Source organism: Stegostoma tigrinum, chromosome 14 (assembly GCF_030684315.1).
Source record: "Stegostoma tigrinum isolate sSteTig4 chromosome 14, sSteTig4.hap1, whole genome shotgun sequence".
NCBI classification, from domain to species: Eukaryota; Metazoa; Chordata; class Chondrichthyes; order Orectolobiformes; family Stegostomatidae; genus Stegostoma; species Stegostoma tigrinum.
In genome coordinates this window covers 73149406-73168419 of record NC_081367.1, presented here as the reverse complement: position 1 = coordinate 73168419, position 19014 = coordinate 73149406, and the positions used below count along the sequence as shown (strand labels likewise).

Here is a 19014-nt window from a genome sequence, read left to right as displayed (position 1 = left end):
CCCTTTGGAGTCTCGTCTATACTGACCAGGTATCCTAAATAAATCTAGTTCCATTTGCCAACATTTGGCCCTTATCCATCTAAACCCTTCCTACTCTTATACTCATCCAGGTGCTTTTTAAATGTTGTAGTTGTACCAACCTCCACCACTTCCTCTCGCACCTCGTTCCATACATGCACCACCTTCTGTGTGAAAAAGTTGCCTTTTAGGTCCCTTTTAAATGTTACCCTCTCACCTTAAATCTATGCAGTCTAGTTGTGACCTTCTCCACCCATATTTACCCATTGCACGTCCCTCATGATTTTATAAGCTTGTATATCACTGGGTCACAATTCTGGAACTTCCTATCTAACATTTTTCTTTCTTCCTTCACGGGATGATGCCACTGTCTAGGCCAGCATTTATTGCCCCTCCTTAATTGCCCAAAGGCCACTTATGATTCAGTCATATTGCTTTGGTTCTTGAGTCACATGAAGGCTAGAACGGGTAAGGATGTCAGTTTCCATCCCTAAAGAGCATTAGAGTAACAAATAGGTTCCTCCTGACACTGACAATCGTCATCTTTAGACTATAAATTCTAGATTGTTTTTTAAATTAAATTCAAATTCCGCCATCTGCCATGGTGGATTCGACCCTGCATCCTCAGAACAATACCTAGGTCTCTGGATTAACAGTCCAACGATAATACCATTAGGCTGTCATCATCCCATTCTGCAATATTCTGGGATACCTTCACCATGTGATTTCAACCAGGTCAAACAAAAGGCTCATCTTTTCAAGGGCAACTCAGGATGGCAAGAGTGTCCACACGCTCTGAAGTAAGATTCAATATAATGCCGCAGTGATTGGATCCTCTTTTAAAGAGCTGGCACGGGCACAATTGGCTGAATTTCCTTCCGAATTGAGTGTATCTTTATAAATAATTCACATTCGCTCTCCATCTTTAAAGTCACAGAATTAGTGCAAGTTAGAAGAGGTTTGTAATATTGTTTATTAATAGAGCTAGTGCTTTTAAAATAGGTGAAGTTCACGCAATCTGATCAGACCATAGAACTTGTTTCTCTTTGGTGAGACACGACTGGTGGTTTAACCTGAGGGTCCCTGTCCTCAGAAGAGGGGAGAGGTTGAGAAGGAGATTCCTTAATGGTAATGACAGCTGGGAATTGAACCCACGCTGTTGGCTTCACTATGCATTGTAAACCAGCTGTTCAGTCAACTCAGTTCACCAACCCCTTATAGTGAGTGCTATGAGTACGAAAATAGGCTGGCTTCCCATGTGATCAATGATTATGTCATATTTAGGGAACTGAATTGTGGTGGAGCAAGTAATTCGAAAGACAAATTGAATATTGACGTTTATTGTCAAGAAAATAGGAATGTAGGGAAGTTTTTTCAAAATTGTACAGGGTATTAATGAGACCACACCCTCAGTACAATGGACCAATCTGGTCTGCTCATTTAAGGAGGGATAAAGTTGCATTAGAAGCAGTCCAGAAAAGCTTTGTGGGATAAAGAGTTTTCTTGTATACAGTCATTGAGTAGGTTGTAACTATACTTGTATTTAGAAGAATGAGAGGTGATCTTAAGTTTGGTGGAGAAAAAGTAAATGAAAATCCCAAAGACTGTGTTGCTAGCCTGGTGCCAAGGGTCATGACAATTATTCTGCACTGAAGGCAAACTTGGTGAGAAAAGAAGAATCCAGTTGTTGAGGTTCACACAGTTATCAACAACACAGGTAGGGTTAGGAAAAAGATCTGCTGAGGAATGCTGAGCAACTTGGAGCTAAAATGAAAAGCAGAACCATAAAGTTAATAATCTCAGGATTGCTATCTGAGCCACATGAAAATTGGTGTCAGCTAAATAAACCTAAAGAACAAAATGCATGGCTCAAGGATTGATGTGGGGAAAAATGGGTTCTGATTTTGGGGCACTGGCACTAGCACTGTGGAAAGAGACAGCTGTTCATTTGGAACAGGCTTCATTTCGGCAATAGTATCAGAGATAATGGGAACTGCAGATGCTGGAGAATTCCAAGATCATAAAATGTGAGGCTGGATGAACACAGCAGGCCAAGCAGCATCTCAGGAGCACAAAAGCTGACGTTTCGGGCCTAGACCCTTCATCAGAGAGGGGGGTGGGGAGAGGGAACTGGAATAAATAGGGAGAGAGGGGGAGGCGGACCGAAGATGGAGAGTAAAGAAGATAGGTGGAGAGAGTATAGGTGGGGAGGTAGGGAGGGGATAGGTCAGTCCAGGGAAGACGGACAGGTCAAGGAGGTGGGATGAGGTTAGTAGGTAGGAAATGGAGGTGCGGCTTGGGGTGGGAGGAAGGGATGGGTGAGAGGAAGAACCGGTTAGGGAGGCAGAGACAGGTTGGACTGGTTTTGGGATGCAGTGGGTGGGGGGGAAGAGCTGGGCTGGTTGTGTGGTGCAGTCCATTTCAAGCCCACCGACTTCCACAGCTACCTAGAATACACCTCCTCCCACCCACCCTCCTGCAAAATTTCCATCCCCTATTCCCAATTCCTCTGCCTCCGCTGCATCTGCTCCCACGATAAGACATTCCACTCCCGCACATTCCAGATGTCCAAGTTCTTCAAGGACCGCAACTTTCCCCCCACAGAGATCGAGAACGCCCTTGACCGCGTCTCCCGTATTTCCCGCAACACATCCTTCACACCCCGCGCCCGCCACAACCGCCCTAAGAGGATCCCCCTCGTTCTCACACACCACCCTACCAACCTCCGGATACAACGCATCATCCTCCGACACTTTCGCCATTTACAATCCGACCCCACCACCCAAGACATTTTTCCATCCCCACCCCGTCTGCTTTCCGGAGAGACCACTCTCTCCGTGACTCCCTTGTTCGCTCCACACTGCCCTCCAACCCCACCACACCCGGCACCTTCCCCTGCAACCGCAGGAAATGCTACACTTGCCCCCACATCTCCTCCCTCACCCCTATCCCAGGCCTCAAGATGACATTCCACATTAAGCAGAGGTTCACCTGCACATCTGCCAATGTGGTATTCTGCATCCACTGTACCCGGTGTGGCTCCCTCTACATTGGGGAAACCAAGCGGAGGCTTGGAGACCGCTTTGCAGAACACCTCCACTCAGTTCGCAACAAACAACTGCACCTCCCAGTCGCAAACCATTTCCACTCCCCCTCCCATTCTTTAGATGACATGTCCATCATGGGCCTCCTGCAGTGCCACAATGATGCCACCCGAAGGTTGCAGGAACAGCAACTCATATTCCGCCTGGGAACCCTGCAGCCTAATGGTATCAATGTGGACTTCACCAGTTTCAAAATCTCCCCTTCCCCTACTGCATCCCTAAACCAGCCCAGTTCGTCCCCTCCCCTCACTGCACCACACAACCAGCCCAGCTCTTCCCCCCCCACCCACTGCATCCCAAAACCAGTCCAACCTGTCTCTGCCTCCCTAACCGGTTCTTCCTCTCACCCATCCCTTCCTCCCACCCCAAGCCGCACCCCCATCTACCTACTAACCTCATCCCACCTCCTTGACCTGTCCGTCTTCCCTGGACTGACCTATCCCCTCCCTACCTCCCCACCTATACTCTCTCCACCTATCTTCTTTACTCTCCATCTTCGGTCCGCCTCCCCCCTCTCCCTATTTATTCCAGTTCCCTCTCCCCATCCCCCTCTCTGATGAAGGGTCTAGGCCCGAAACGTCAGCTTTTGTGCTCCTGAGATGCTGCTTGGCCTGCTGTGTTCATCCAGCCTCACATTTTATTATCTTCATTTCGGCAATGCTGGGACCAGTGTTCTAGTGAATTGAGTAACTGTGGTTGTAGATAGGGCTGAAAACAAATGACAGTCCTCTTGACAGTCAACGGCGTTACCATCACTGAATCCCCAACTATCAACAGCCCTGGGGGTTACCATTGACCAAAAACTAAACTGGACTAGCCGTTCAACTGCTTTAGCTACAAAAGCAGTTGAGAGACTCGAAATCTTACAGTGAGTAAATCATCTCCTGACTCCCTAAAGCCTGTTCACCATCTACAAGTTAGAGTGTGGTGGAATGTTCCCTATTTTCCTGGATGGATGCAGTTCCAACAACTCAAAAAGCTTAACACCATCCAGGACAAAGCAGCCCCGCTTAATTGGCACCACATACACAAGCATCCAGTCACTTCACCACTGACACTGAATAGCAGCAATGTGTGCCAGCTGCAACATACTGCTTGAACTACACCTTCCAAACCTACAGCTGCTTCCATGTAGAAGGATAGGGGCAGCAGATAAATGGGAACACCACATATAAGCTCCATTCCAAGCCACTCACGTTCCTTAGTTGGAAATATATTACCAAATTTCATTCCCTGTTGCCAGTGTTAAAATCCTGGAATTCTGTCCCTAATAGCATTGTGGATCTATCTACAGCACATGAACTGCAATGGTTCACGAAAGCAGTTTACCACCACTTTCTCGGGTGACTTAGGATGGGCAATAAATGCTGGCCAACCTGCGACGCTCACATCCTGTAAATGATACTTCAAAAAAATTTTCTGGTGAAAAAGAAGAACTCAGTACAAAGAGTGACTCACCCATGGTTAATAAGGGCATCCACAGAAACTATCCAATCAAAAACTAAGACATACAAAATTGCAAAAACTAATGGTGGGCCAGATAATTAGGATTCTTTTACGGAAGCAATCGTGGATGATTAAAATGTTCAGTTAAAATAGTTTATGAAAATAAATTGCCAAGACGTACAAAACAAACAGCAAGAGTTTGAGGTGCATGGAAAGGAAGAGAATGAGTGGTGAGTCTATCAGCAGCAAACTTGAGAGGGACCAGCCTGTGATTGGCAGCGCAGTGCAGAGCTAAGAAGATAAGTCCTGGCGGTGAGGGAGTCACCAGGGGAGCAGGAGCTGCCTTTAGACAGAGATCTCGAGCCTTCTGCTAAGAGTGGCAGCTTTTGACGTGAACCAGACTTTGCAGGGCTTTTGATAGAGAGTGAGTGCAGAATCTTGAGTAGGGAAGTCCTGATATCACTGAAATGGTGAATTATTTGCAAATTAATATGAAATCTGTAGATTAAGACTGCAAAGCCTACGTAGGATGGTGCTATTGTAGTGAACATTCATTGTCAGTTGTTTAATTTAAATTTGAGATTGCCATTTTTGCGGTTGAAGTGGTAGCATTACCTGGTTGAAATGTTCCAGCTTTGTGCAGATGCACTGAAAACCTATTAGCTGCTGCCTCACCAATCTATCCACTCTATTGTCATAATTAGTGTACATTCCAATTTCCCCTCAGCCTCTTCTATTCAAAGAAAACAACTCCAGCCTATCCAATATTTCCTCATAGCTAAAATTCTCAATTTCTTTGATTTTTTTTTAGGACGTGGGCTTTGGTATTGGCCAGCATTTATTGCCTATCTATAGTTGCTCTTGAGAAAGGTGATGGTGAGCTATCATTTTGAACTGCTGCAATCCATGTGCTGTAGGTACACTGACAGTGCTGTTAGGTAGTGTGTTCCCGGTTTTTGACCCAGAAATATAAAGGAATGGTGATGGAGAGAGAGATAGTGGAAAGTGCCAATGCTGGAGTCTGAGATAACAAGGTGCAGAGTTGAATGAACACAGCAGGCCAAGCAGCGTCAGAGGAGCAGGAAAGCTGATGTTTTAGGTCTGGACCCTTTTTTTTTTCTGAAGGGTCCAGACCTAAAACATCAGTTTTCCTGCTCTTCTGATGCTGCTCAGCCTGCTGTGTTCATCCAGCTTAACACCTTGTTATCTAAGGAATGGTAATATATTTCCAAGTCAGGATGGTCTGTGACCATTTTGGCGAATTTCCCTATCATCTGCATACTTCTTAATTTTGGAGTGGATTTGTAACTCGGGTTGTGGGTGTTGAGGTTGGTTGGCTCGTCGAGCTGGTTTGTTGTTCTGCAGACGTTTCATTACTATGCTTGGTAACATCCTCAGTGCAGCCTTTGATGAAGCGCCGGTGTGTTTTTCCACCTGCTTTTTAAACTCTGGGGTCCGTTGCGATGGATTGCCTTGCTTTGTGGCTTCCTCCGTAGTGGAATGTTTATGGGGTCAAGTTCAATGTGTTTATTAATAGCCTGCTTCATGGAGTGCCATGCTCCCAGGAATTCTCGTGCTTGTCTCTGCCTAGTCCCAGTCTGTCCCAGGATCTTAGTGTTGTCCCAGTCGACGTCGTGGTTCTCCTTGTCCATGTGGATTGTACTCACTCATCTCAATCCACATAGACAAGGAGAGTCACAACTTCGACTGGGACAACACCAAGATCCTGGGACAGACTAGGCAGAGACAAGCATAAGAATTCCTGGAAGCATAGCACTCCACAAAGCAGGCTATTAATAAACACATTGAACTCGACCCCATATACATTCCACTATGGAGGAAACCCGGAAGCAAGGCAATCCATCACAACGGACCCCAGAGTTTAAAAGCAGGCGGGAAAACACACCAACGCTTCATCAGAGGCTGCGCTGAGGGTGATACCAAGTACGGTAACGAAATGTCTGCTGAACAACAAACCAGCTCGGTGAGCGAATCAACCTCAAAACTTCTTAATTAGGCCCTCTGTGTTGAAGTCACAGCTTTGTGGGAGATAGAAGATTAGATTAGATTAGATTCCCTACAGTGTGGAAACAGGCCCTTCAGCCCAACAAGTCCACACCGCCCTTTGGCGCATCTCACCCAAACCCATCCCCCTATAACCTACACGCCACTGAACACTACAGGCAATTTCCCATGGCCAATCCACCTAGCCTGCACATCTTTGGACTGTGGGAGGAAACCAGAGCACCCGGAGGAAACCCATGCAGACACAGGGAGAATGTGCAAACTCCGCACAGACAGTTACCCGAGGCTGGTGAGGCTGCAGTGCTAACCACTGAGCCACCATGCCGCCTTAAAGATGCTCGGGATCTTCTTCATTTGCATTTCATTAGGTGCCTCTGAATTCTGAAAACTCCATTTGACTTTCAAAGCTTCATTAGTTTGAAGTTTTATTGTTGAAGATTAAGTACCTGGTTCCACAAGGGCTTTTTGTCTTCAAGTATTGTAGAGGGGCTTCACTGAGATTATTCTAGGTGTGGAGACCAGTATCGCAAACAAAATTTTGTACAATAAAGTAGGAATGAATCATAATGTATGGATCAGTACAGTCAACTAGAATTTCCAAAGTTCCTTTCTGTGGGCAAAAGGGAAAAAAGGCATTAAGACAGAATACTTGACCAGATCATGATCTGTTTGTAATTAGACCACTTGGATTTGACAAATCTGAAATATAGGGCCGTATATTTAATTAAGTTTTTTAAAAAATTTATTCATGGGATGTCGACATTTCTGGCCAAGCCAGAATTTATTTCCCATTCCTAATTGCCCTGGAGTGGTGGTGAGTTACCTTTTTGAACCACTGCAGTTCTTAGGGTATAAGGCTACATGCCATGTGCTCTTAGCAAAGGAGTTCCAAGATGTTGACTCAGCGACATTGAAAGAACAGTGGTATAGTTTCCAGTCTGATGCCATGACTGAGGAACTTGCAATCAGTCTGTTCCACGTATCTGATGCCCTTGCACTTCTCGGTGGTCGAGTTTGTGAATTTGGAAGGTGCTGTATAAGAAACCTTGCTGGATTTCTGCAGTGCATCTTGAAAAGAGCACACATGGCTGCCATTGTGTATCAGCGATGAAAGGAGTGAATATTGATAGATGTGGTGCCAATCAAGTGGGCTGTTTTGTCTTGAATAGCATCAAACTTCTTTAATATTGTTGGAGTTGCACCCATTCTGGCAAGTGGGGAATATTCCATCACAGCCCTGACTTGTGCCTTGTAGATAGTGGGACAGCCTTTGGGGAGTCAGGAGGTGATTTATTTTTCACAGAGCTTGCAGCCACTGACCTGCTCTTGTAGAACATAGAACATAGAACAGTACAGCACAGAACAGGCCCTTCAGCCCACAATGTTGTGCCGACCATTGATCCTCATGGATGCACCCTCAAATTTCTGTGACCATATGCATGTCCAGCAGTCTCTTAAATGACCCCAATGACCTTGCTTCCACAACTGCTGCTGGCAACGCATTCCATGCTCTCACAACTCTCTGCGTAAAGAAAGTCTCGCTCCAGTTCAGTTTTTGGTCAATGGTAGCCACTGCCACTCCCCACCCACACCCCCCTCCCCACCAACCCAAGGATGTTGGTATTGGAGGGATTCAGTGATCACAACACCATTGAATATCATGGGATGGGAGAAGTTTGGATTCGGTCTTTAAGGTAGTCATTGCCTGGCATTGTGTGGTGTAAGTATAAATTGCTGTTTATCAATCAAAGTTGTTCGGATTTGCTGCATATGATCACAGTGCTGAATGTTAATTTAACTGTTACTCCAAGTGTTAAAATAGAAATGAACTTGCATGATGATCATATACAGTGTTTACCAAACATCGGTGACATTGTCGCTTGCAAAGTATTTTTCACAATGCCAAAGTCTCATGAAGCTGAAATAGCAAATGTTCAAAATTGGAATAATATTTAGGAATAAACAATATGCAGAACGGAATCAAGCACATAATTTCTTTTTTGTAGGTTCCGTCTTGATATTTATCGCTGCCTGTCTAGTCCAGCACTGATCATGCTTACAGAGGAGGATCCTATACTAAGAGCCTTTGAACTCAGCGCAGATTTGAAGGAACTGAGTCTCGTAGAGGTGGAATTTAGGTACAAATGTTTGAGAAAATTGTCAAAAAATGCCCAAGATGTAAAAATTAAAATTCAATCACAGTGAAGTCAACAAAAACAGAACAAACACAAGGTGATAGTGTGGAAACATATATAAGTGGATACACTTTTCATTTCTCCTATCCTGTAACCATTATGTTTAGTGTGATTTATTAAAATTGGGCTCCATATTCCCTATTGTGTCAAAAATCTGCCTCTCTTTCTGTATTTTGTCTGGATCATTCAAAGAAAACAATCAGGGAAGCTGACCACAAGCAAATGAAGAAAATTATTAACACATCAGAAAATTTCAAACAATTAGTTGTCCTGCAAGGGAACTCAAAATCTTTCATTTATTTTATGTACATTGCAATCAAAACTGACACTGGTCTGTTCTTACAGGCGTACGACAAATGGCACAATGGCTTAACATTTAACCAATGACTTGTTGCACTATGAAACAGCTCCTCCTCAGACATTTAAAGTTTGTTTCTTGATTCTTTTTCTTGACTTCATTCTGTACTTTTTCTCTTTTGGTAGCTTTTTTATCCTCTGTTTATTTTATTGATTGTGCCTATGCAACTTCTATGTTTCTTTCTTGATCATTTGTGCCTCCCAAATGCCTACTGTCCATTATGATACTTCAATTCTCACTGCATTTTTTAATCTAATTTCAACAGCTGCACTCAGTTCTAATACCTACATAGAGAGACTGCTTATTTCACTGCCTCTCCCCCTCCATTTCCAGTAGACAGTGAAAGATCATATTCATGAATCACCCAATGTGCTGGATATGAATCAAGAGGTGAATGTTGCTAACAAAAATCTCCTTAATTGTGCCAAGGAAATCTGTGACTTGCATGTTGCTGCTAGTACTGCTCAACTTCCTTGGAGAGCTAGTGGAACGGTTGTAACCTGACTGGACTGGTATTTCAGAGGCCCTAACTAATGTTCTAGGGACATGGATTCACGTCCTACCATGGCAGCTGGTGGAATTTGAACTCAGAATCTGGAATCTTGAGTCGAGGGAATGATTATGACAATTAAGCAACAATCGATTATTGGTTCACTATTGTCCTTCGGGAAAGGAAATCTGCCAGCCTTACATGTGGCTCCAGACCCATAGCAACATGATTAACTCTTTACTGCCCTCTGAAATGGCCCCAGCAAGATGCTTAGTTCAAGGCCAATTAGATAGGTAACAAATGCTGACCTTGTCCACGTCCCATAAAGGTTTCCTTGTGCCACTTGGAAGCATGTGCTACTGTTGTAGTTACATTTGGCTGTACTTCATAATTATGCCATTAAAGTTTAACTCTCATCATATTGTGCATGAACTTGTCTTCTCCAACAAAGTCTCACCATAAGTTCAAACTTACGATGATGTAGAATTCATGTGTCATGAGACATACACATTCTACCACAATGGTGACATTTATTAATATAATATAGGATGTATAATATTAACCCAATTGTGGTAGGATAAAAATCTCTGATAGAACTATGGTTTGCATAAAAATAAACCACCAGAGAGGCTGACCTGTGTAACTGTGGTTACTCATACTGCGATAGAAATTTGCCTTGTTTATTAATGTATGCCCTGCCTATTCTGTGGTCAGTTCCTTTCATTTCATTAAAACTAATTGTTGGGTGGGCAAAGAGATAATGGGCATCTAATGCCATTAACATCCACCGCCACGACCACCACCATTTTGTACTATCACTGATTATAACTGTCTTTCATTGATAAGTTTTTTCTTGCTAAACTCTTTATTAATCACATGGCTGAAATCACTGACCTGTGGTGTTGTGAAACAGCACTGCAGAGTACAACTCTCAAAATACTAGCAAAAACCTTAGGAATATTCATATTAAAATATATCTTATAACTTCTTCACCTTAAGGCAGTGGTCCTGCCCGCTAGCCCAGAGTTATCTGGGAGATCAAGAATTAGTAATTTATGAAATGCCTTTTGTGCTTTCAAAATATCTTAAAGTATTCATTTTCTGTAAACTACTTTTAAGTTATTGTCACTGAAGCAACCACACCAGCAGCACTGAGATATGTGGCCAGATAATTTGTTTATTTTAATGGTTATTTAAAGAATGAATGTTGACTTTAACAGTGGAATAACTCTTCTGCAGTCCTCCCAGCATTATCACTACCTTATGCCCCGAGAGAGTGCACTTTGTATCAACGTAAAGGTCTCATCTTAAAAATTGGCATTCTGCACCAGTACAGCCCACCTTTAGTATTTCAGTGATTTATCAGCTATTGATATGTGCTAACATTACTGGAGTAGGGTTTATATGCACAACTTTATGATTCAAACACCATTTCTCTGTCCAGTTACATCTAAAATACTCATTGTGTTATTTGAATGAGAACTGAATCCTGAATCTTTGGCCAGCGTTCCTTCCTCAACCAATACCACCAAAATCAACTCATCATGCTATTAATTTATTCACTGTTTCAGAGTCCTTTCTATACCAAACTCAGCGGCTATATTTGCCTTCAAATCACCAGTCATTGAACCTCATTAGTTATTAATAAAGATAGCATGCTTTGCAATATCCTGCAGATGTGAAAAGTTATATAATTGCAAGTGTTTTTTTTCCCTTCTGATACATTGAACATTCCTTCCATGATTTATAAGACAGAAACTTGTTTGTAAATATTTTCAGGAACGACTATGAGGAACTAGCACAGCAGTGTAAGACTTTTGCAAAAGATCTCCTAGCACAAGCCCGGAATTCCCGTGAATTAGAGGTTATCTTAAATCATACGTCCAGTGATGAACCAATTGACAAAAGAGGATTGCTTGAGGAGAGGATGAACCTAAGTCGACTTAAACTAGCAATTAAGTACAACCAAAAAGAGGTATGTGTTCTAACAAAATCTGTATAGCAGCGTTGCTACTCAGTTGCGCAAGGAATTTTTAAAAAGTATGTAAATAATATTGGAGAGACAGTAATGTGATGGTAATGTTACTGAACTAATAAAGCCTAGAGACCCATCCTGTGGGAAGGGGGTTCAAATCCCATCACGGCAGTTGGTTGAAGTTAATTTCAGTTAATTGAAAAGCTATTCTGAGGGCTCTTCTGGTGTGCTTGTATTGTTACTAACTCTGTGCCAGGAAAGGCCTGGCCACCTGCTCCAGACGTGTGCAATATCCGTACTTGGTCTGGACCATATGTAATTCCATGCTCACTGCCTTCTGGGTTGACACTTCTCTCTGAAATGGCCTAGTAAACCACTCCGTTCATAAAGTCATACAGCATAGAAAAGGCCTTTGGCCCATCTAGTTTGCACCAGCCTATCTCACTTTTCTGCACTTAGCCCACAACCTCAAATGTTGTGACAGTTCGAGTGCTCTTCCAGTTACTTTTTAGTACTTTTTAACTTATAAAGGTTGTGAAGTTTCCACCCTCTACCACCCTCACAGGTAAGGCATTCCCCAATTCTCACCACCTCTGGGTGAAAAACAGTTCCCTTAAACCCCATTGAAATCTTCTACCATTCACCTTAAAATTAGGCTCTCTTGTTATTGACTTTTCATCTAAGGGGACCAGCTGCTTCCTATCTACCCTGTCCGTGCCCCTCATAATCTTATATATTTCAATCATAGAACATAGAACAGTACAGCACAGAACAGGCCCTTCAGCCCACAATGTTGTGCCGACCATTGATCCTCATGTATGCACCCTCAAATTTCTGTGACCATATACATGTTCAGCAGTCTCTTAAATGACCCCAATGACCTTCTCAGGTCCCTTCTGTGCCTTCTCTGCTCAGAAGAAAACAATCCAAGCTTATCCTGCCTCTCTTCATAGCTGAAATGCTTTGTCCAAGGCAACATCCTGGTGAATCTTCTTTGCAGCTCCTCCAAAGCAATTAGTTCCTTCCTATAGTGTGGTGATCAGAACGGCACACAATACCCTAGCTGTGGCCTAACCAAAATTCTATAGGACTTCAATATTACCTTCCTGCTTTTATAATCTTCCTATGGACTCATAAAGGCAATTATCCCAAATGCCTTCATAACCAACCTGTCCAGTTTAATTAGTGGAGGATAACAAACGCCCTCATCCCATTGAAGAATGAAGAGAAATGCACTAATATTTCTCAATACACTGGATGGCGGTTTGCTGGTGAACATGATATGTGACCTTGCAGAAGAATCAGGAGATTATGTTGTTCTAAAAATGCCTGTAGGCACCAAAGTCACTAAATTTTGCATCTTGGGTATTGGCCAACAAAAGGAGGGGGGGAAAAGGGAAGCCAGTGGTACAGAATGTTTTTGTCGATCCTATCACCCCCTTGTATATTTATGTTGCTCCACCTTGGTAAGGATGGTTTCAGTGATGGGAATATCCCACTATGGAAATGCCACTCTTTGCCACTCTTCCAGCCCAAACTTCCTTAACACCATGAGCCGTGGATAGAGGTTTGCGACCCAAACTGGACCTACCTGAGGAATCACAGTATCTCCATGTCCAACCAAATTAACACTTCCTGTCCCATTTCCAGGAGAAAAACTGTATTCATCAATGAAGTTGTGCTAAGGAATCATGTCCAATAAATGTACTATGTAAGGTGAGGAACTATAATGTAAGACTCTAAGACTACAGTTAACTATACTGTTCCATTTTTCTATCAATCCTACAGTTTGTGGCTCAGTCCAGTTGCCAGCAGTTTCTGAACACAGTATGGTTTGGGCAGATGGCAGGCTATAGACGGAAGCACACCTGTAAGAAGATTCTGACTGTTCTATCAGTTGCCACTCTGTGGCCAGTGTTGTCCCTTTTTTACCTGCTAGCACCAAAGTCTCGAGTAGGACGAATTATTCACACTCCTTTTATGAAATTCATCATTCACAGTGCATCATACTTTACATTTCTACTACTATTGAACTTATACTCACTGGTGTACAACGAAGACAAAAAAAACACAATGGGCCCAGCACTAGAGATGATCGACTACCTCCTGATTACATGGATAGTTGGTAAATCAAGTTATAATGAATCTTCCTTGCACTTGCTCGTGCTCACTGTCTGTTATCGCTGTCTTGCTTTTTCTATCATTCTACCTAGCTAAGGACAAATAGTTGTCAGTGAATACAATTTTAACTCAATTAATTTATTATCATAGTTTTAAACTGAGGACACCGTAATAGTAAGTGAACTAATTTGACACTGAGAGGGAGCAGCATATCCTATTTTACACAGCATCACCTACTGGAAGGTAAAGGAAGAGTTTTTCACAAGCATGCTTGTACCTCCTGGAATTGATTCTTGTTGAGCAGCTCAGTTCAATTCTCCAAGTTCATACTCATGTCATTTATCGGGCTTGTACCAATGTATAGTTGAAACTGCTTTGCTTCAGGACAAGATCGTACTTTAACTGTACATGAGTGAAACTGGAGCAGTTTAAGAATGTTGACAATTCCCAGGATTGGCTAAGTACCTCAGTCTCACTGAGAGCCATTTATTTTTGGTGGATTTTCATATTTAAGCATTGATTGATTGTTATTTCTTCTTGAATGCAAAATTTATAGTCAGCGTTTGATTTAAAAAAAGTTCAAATGATAACCTTCAATTGGTAATTAAATGCATACATGGAAAGGAAGTGTTTAGAAAGGCTGTGCTGGGGCGGGTGGAGAGGAGTTGGGAACAGGGCAGTGGGATTAGTTGACGAATTTCAAAGATCAGGTTCAGGGGCAGGCAATGGCCTCGTGGTATTATCACTGGACTGTAAATCCAGAGACCCAGGTAATGTTCAGGGGACACTGGTTCAAATTCCACAACAGCAGATGGTAGAATTTGAATGAAAATCAGGAATTAAGAGTCTCGTGATGACCATGAATCCATTGCTGATTGTCAAAAGAATCCGTTTGGTTCACTGATATCCTTTTAGGGAAGGAACTCTGCCATCCTTACCTGGTCCGGCCTACATGTGATCCACAGCAGAATGGTTGACTTTTAACTGCTGTCTAGGCAATAAATGCTGGCCTAGCCAGCAATGCCGCCGCCCTGTGACTGAATGAAAAAAAAGGTGCAATGAGCCAAATGAACAAATGTATTGCATGATTCGACAATAACATAAAACTGATTTTGGTATAGGATCTAAGTGTGTAGAGGAATATGCACAAGGGCAGTAGTATTATGAAATTTACGTCCATAATAGGCCATTATTAGCGAATTAGCTAATTTAGCTAATTTTTTTGCTATTATCTAAATGAGTGCAGAAATGTTATAATTCTAAGAGCAGCATGTACAATCAGGTATTTCACGTTTGGGTGCCATCAGCAGGGGTGTATTGCTTTTTGCAAAGTATTGCTTGTTTCTCTGATGACGTGTTGGTGATTCAGCTATTGCAGAGGGGTTTGTGATGGAGTGGAGGAGTTGCTCACAGCTGCTGAAAGAATTTTTCATAACACCACTGAGAGGTGTACCTGGAGAGAGTGACGTGTTCTTTCCTGGCTTCCAGGAAAATGAATAAATACTGTTTTTTTAAACCCATTGCAGCTACATAAGTAAATATGTTAGTTCCACTCATACTGCAATTATATACATAAATATATTTAATATGGCTTGGTAACCTAGCAACGACTTCCATCTTTTTATTTAAAATTGAACATTTGACCTTAGTTATAGGCATTCTTTGTTGCTGTTGTTGTAATTCTTCATTATGTCTTCTCTGTACCCAGTGTCTGTCTTTTTCTTGCTCTTATACATATTTTCGCAGTCAAACAATGAAACAAGCATTAATATGTTTATGTTATTAAACTTGCATAGAATCAAGTACACTTCATAGGTTGCAGCCATTGTTTTAAACCAACAGTTTTTCTTTTTATATACAGCTTTTAATATTCAAATATTAAGTCCTACTTCCTCTATGGTTACAGAAAACGTAAAGGATTTGCATCCATTCAGTGGCTTATCATATGCCTGCAACACCCCAAAGCACTCTGCAGTCAAATAGATAATGCTGGAAGTACAGTCAAGTGACAAAACAAGCAGCCAGTTTATAGATGGCAAGAAGATGAATGAGCAGTTAATGTATTTTCAGTGACCTAGACCTAGTGACCTAATGACTTAGAAATGTCATTTTTGGCTGCAATAAATCAGTTCCCTTTTTCAACTGTGCCTTATGGGTTTGATTATGTTCATTTGGGCAGGCAGATATGGCCGAAGTTTAAAATCTCATTTATTTTATTTATCTGTGGGATGTGGGTATCACAGGTTAGGCCAGCATTTATTATATACCCTAGTTACCTTTGAGAAAGTATAATGACCTGTCTTTTTGTACTGCTGCTATGCATGTGCTGTATGTGTAACCACAGTGCTGTTAGGAAATTCCAGGATTTTAATCCAGAGACAGGGTGATGCAGTTCCAGGTTATGATTGTCTGTGATTTGAATGGGAACCTGTAGTTGTAGAGATTGCACGTTTAGACGATGCAGTTGGCGGAGCTGTGGTGAGTTGCTGTGTTGCATATTATCGCTGTAAACACTTTGCACCACTCACAAAGGGAAAAAATATAAATTTACATAATTCCTTTCAAAAAATGCCCATTGACTTTTGGAGATTAAGAGTTACAAGAGATGTATCAGATAGGAATGATAATGCTATCGCCTGAAGTCAAATTTAACCTTCGGTGAACTTTGCTTTTCTTTCTCAGGCTCAACTTCAGAAATCAGTTGAAAATCTTTGTAAAACGGAAATGGATAAGTTGTGTTAAGCAAATCTTTTACTCAAATCTCGAGGGAAATGGATAGGAGGATGTGATTACATAAATATTCATCCAGGCTTACTGTAAACTTTTGTAGTCCTAAGATAAACAGTAGATTTTGTGATAAAAGTATCAATGGTTTGACTCATGCTTTTCCTAAATTCACATTAATATGAAGATAATCTTTTTAATGCTCCTTTCTTGCGTTGCATTACTGCAAGTTTAATGTAGATTCATATACATTACAGGAATGGAATTGTGGGATCTAACTATTTGTCTCTAAGGTCCTAACATCATAACAAGGGAATGCTGGACACATTAAATTGTTCAGATTCCCTTTAGAAAAGTCTGTGTACTGACTGCTAAACTTCAAGTTCTGAAACCATGTCAAGAACCTGCTATAGTGAACAATTTCACAGCTCTTTTATTAGTTCCCAAGAAATCGGCTTTAGACCATAAGTAACACGAACAGGAATAGACCATTTGGCATCTCAAGCCTGCTCTGCTCCACCGTTCAGTAGGATCGTGGCTAGTCTGATATTTCTTATATCCACTTTCCTGTCTTTACTCCATATCTCTTGACTCCCCTACTGATCAAAAATCTATCTCAGCTTGAATATTCACAAGGACTCTGCCCCCACAGCTCTCTGCAGCAAGGAGCTTGAAAAGCATTCAACCCTCTGAGAGAAGAAATCCCTTCTTGGTCTTACATTGGTGCCCCTTTTTCTGTGGTCCGAGACTCCCGTGAGGGGAAACATCCTCTCAGCATTTTCAAAGCATGGACAAAGTATTTGATTTTTGTTTTATTGAACAAATATAAAACTTGAAGTACACAGGCTTTGAAATCATAAGGAATAAGTATTAAGATAGAAAATTATTAGCATTTTTAAGCCTTCAGTTGTACAAGTTATAATAATTAAGTTATAATTTATCAAACTTCTGGTAATTATGGTCACCCTGAATTTTTTTTTATAGAAGTTAACACTGTACCTTTCAGCTGGTTTGTGATGCAAACAGTGTGGGCTCAATTCCTGCCTGCTTGAGGTTACCATGAAAGACTGTCCTTCTCAAACTCTCCCTTCCCTGAGGCATGGCGGCCCTCATTCATCTCTCTCTAATGAGAGAGCAGCCCTGTGCCCAGTAAGACTATGGTAATTTTACCTTTTCACAAGCCACTGCAATTTTACTTTGTGTACATTTGCATGTGAGTGTGGAGATTGGTCAACCTTGGTCTTAGAAATCAATGTTTGTGATTCATTAATAATTTCTTACCTGTTGGAAGCTCTTTGAAAAATTCAAACGAGGGGAGGCTATATGTACTTAGATACTGAAACTAGATGATAATCAGCCAACATGGCTTCACTTTTTGAGGAGTGGGGTTTGAGAAGACAAAAAGGAAAAAGAAATAGCTAATCAGGTTAAAAAAAAAAGTTATAGTACTAGACCCTTGTCTAGGTCTGAAATGTCAGCCTTCCTGCTCCTCTGATGGTGCTTGACCTGTTGTGTTCATCCAGCTCTACACCTTGTTATCTCAGATTCTCCAGCATCTGCAGTTCCTTCAGTCTCTTATATATCTACTGTCAAAACATGATAGTTTTGACAGTACCCATTTGGCTGCTTTTGATTGTTGCTAATGTTTCACCAAGTTAGGAGTCTAATAGTGAGCAGATGTACGCTGATTGACACTACAGTTCTTTGAAACAAATTTCTGAATCGCTTGAGGAGAATTCTGGATTTATTACCTGGCTGTAATATTGAAAAAAATCACCTTATTTTTAAATCCATTGAAATCACTTAAATAAAAGCAAAATGCTGCAGATGCTGGAGATCTGAAATAAAAATGCCAAAGAATTCAAAATGTTAACTCTGTCTCTCCACAGCTGCTGTCAGATCTGTTGAGTTTATATTTGTTTTTATCTGATTATAATTATAGTTAAGTCACTTATGGGGGTTCAAGGGCAAGCGTATCATCTGATAAAGTACTGAATTGTGTGTATGAGCAAGATTCTAGGATTAACACTTGGCAGATTTTCACCTGGACAAAGATGAATGCCCTGCAATTGCCCTGATTATACCCATTCAAAGGGAAGGCATATGTGATGATTGTTTAGTGACCGCTGCTGAAAATGCTCTAATTACTCAGACTGGGGAGAACATAAGAAGTAGCAGCATTTAGTTCCAGCCGAAAGCATGAGTCTTAGCAACAATCACTTTGCAGTTCACTCTTGCATAACTGTTGCAACAAATGCCCTGCCTTAAAATACAATTAAAATGAGCATACTGGTAAACTGTAGTGGAAGTTCACAGAGGTTATGAAAGTTTTGACATTCCAAAGGTATAATGAGTCAGAAATTATCCATATCCTGTGCCCATTTAATCACCTGTGCAACATCCCAAGACATTCATTAACAGAAACATATACCTCAAAATGTAGAACTAAGCAGTCATTGACAAGAGAAAAGATTTTTTTTTTGGAAGTGTGGTATCCTGAAAGAATCGAAGGTGTAGATTAGACAGTATAAAGGTGTAACCAAAACTGGGGCTGAGGG

General features: G+C 41.6%; 1 protein-coding gene across 7 annotated transcripts in view; it reads left to right on the top strand.

Annotated features, from left to right (window-relative positions):
- trpc1 (transient receptor potential cation channel, subfamily C, member 1) overlaps nt 1–19014 on the top strand; it is a 110733-nt gene that overhangs the window by 27084 nt on the left and 64635 nt on the right. For 5 of the 7 annotated variants that reach the window (XM_048542098.2, XM_048542097.2, XM_048542100.2 and 2 more), the window contains 3 exons: nt 8600–8731; nt 11416–11611; nt 13400–13736. In XM_048542098.2, the coding sequence (XP_048398055.1) occupies nt 8600–8731; nt 11416–11611; nt 13400–13736 (665 nt within the window). The remainder of the gene's footprint in view (nt 1–8599; nt 8732–11415; nt 11612–13399; nt 13737–19014) is intronic. The other 2 variants (XM_048542101.2, XM_059651225.1) reach the window with 1 other exon arrangement.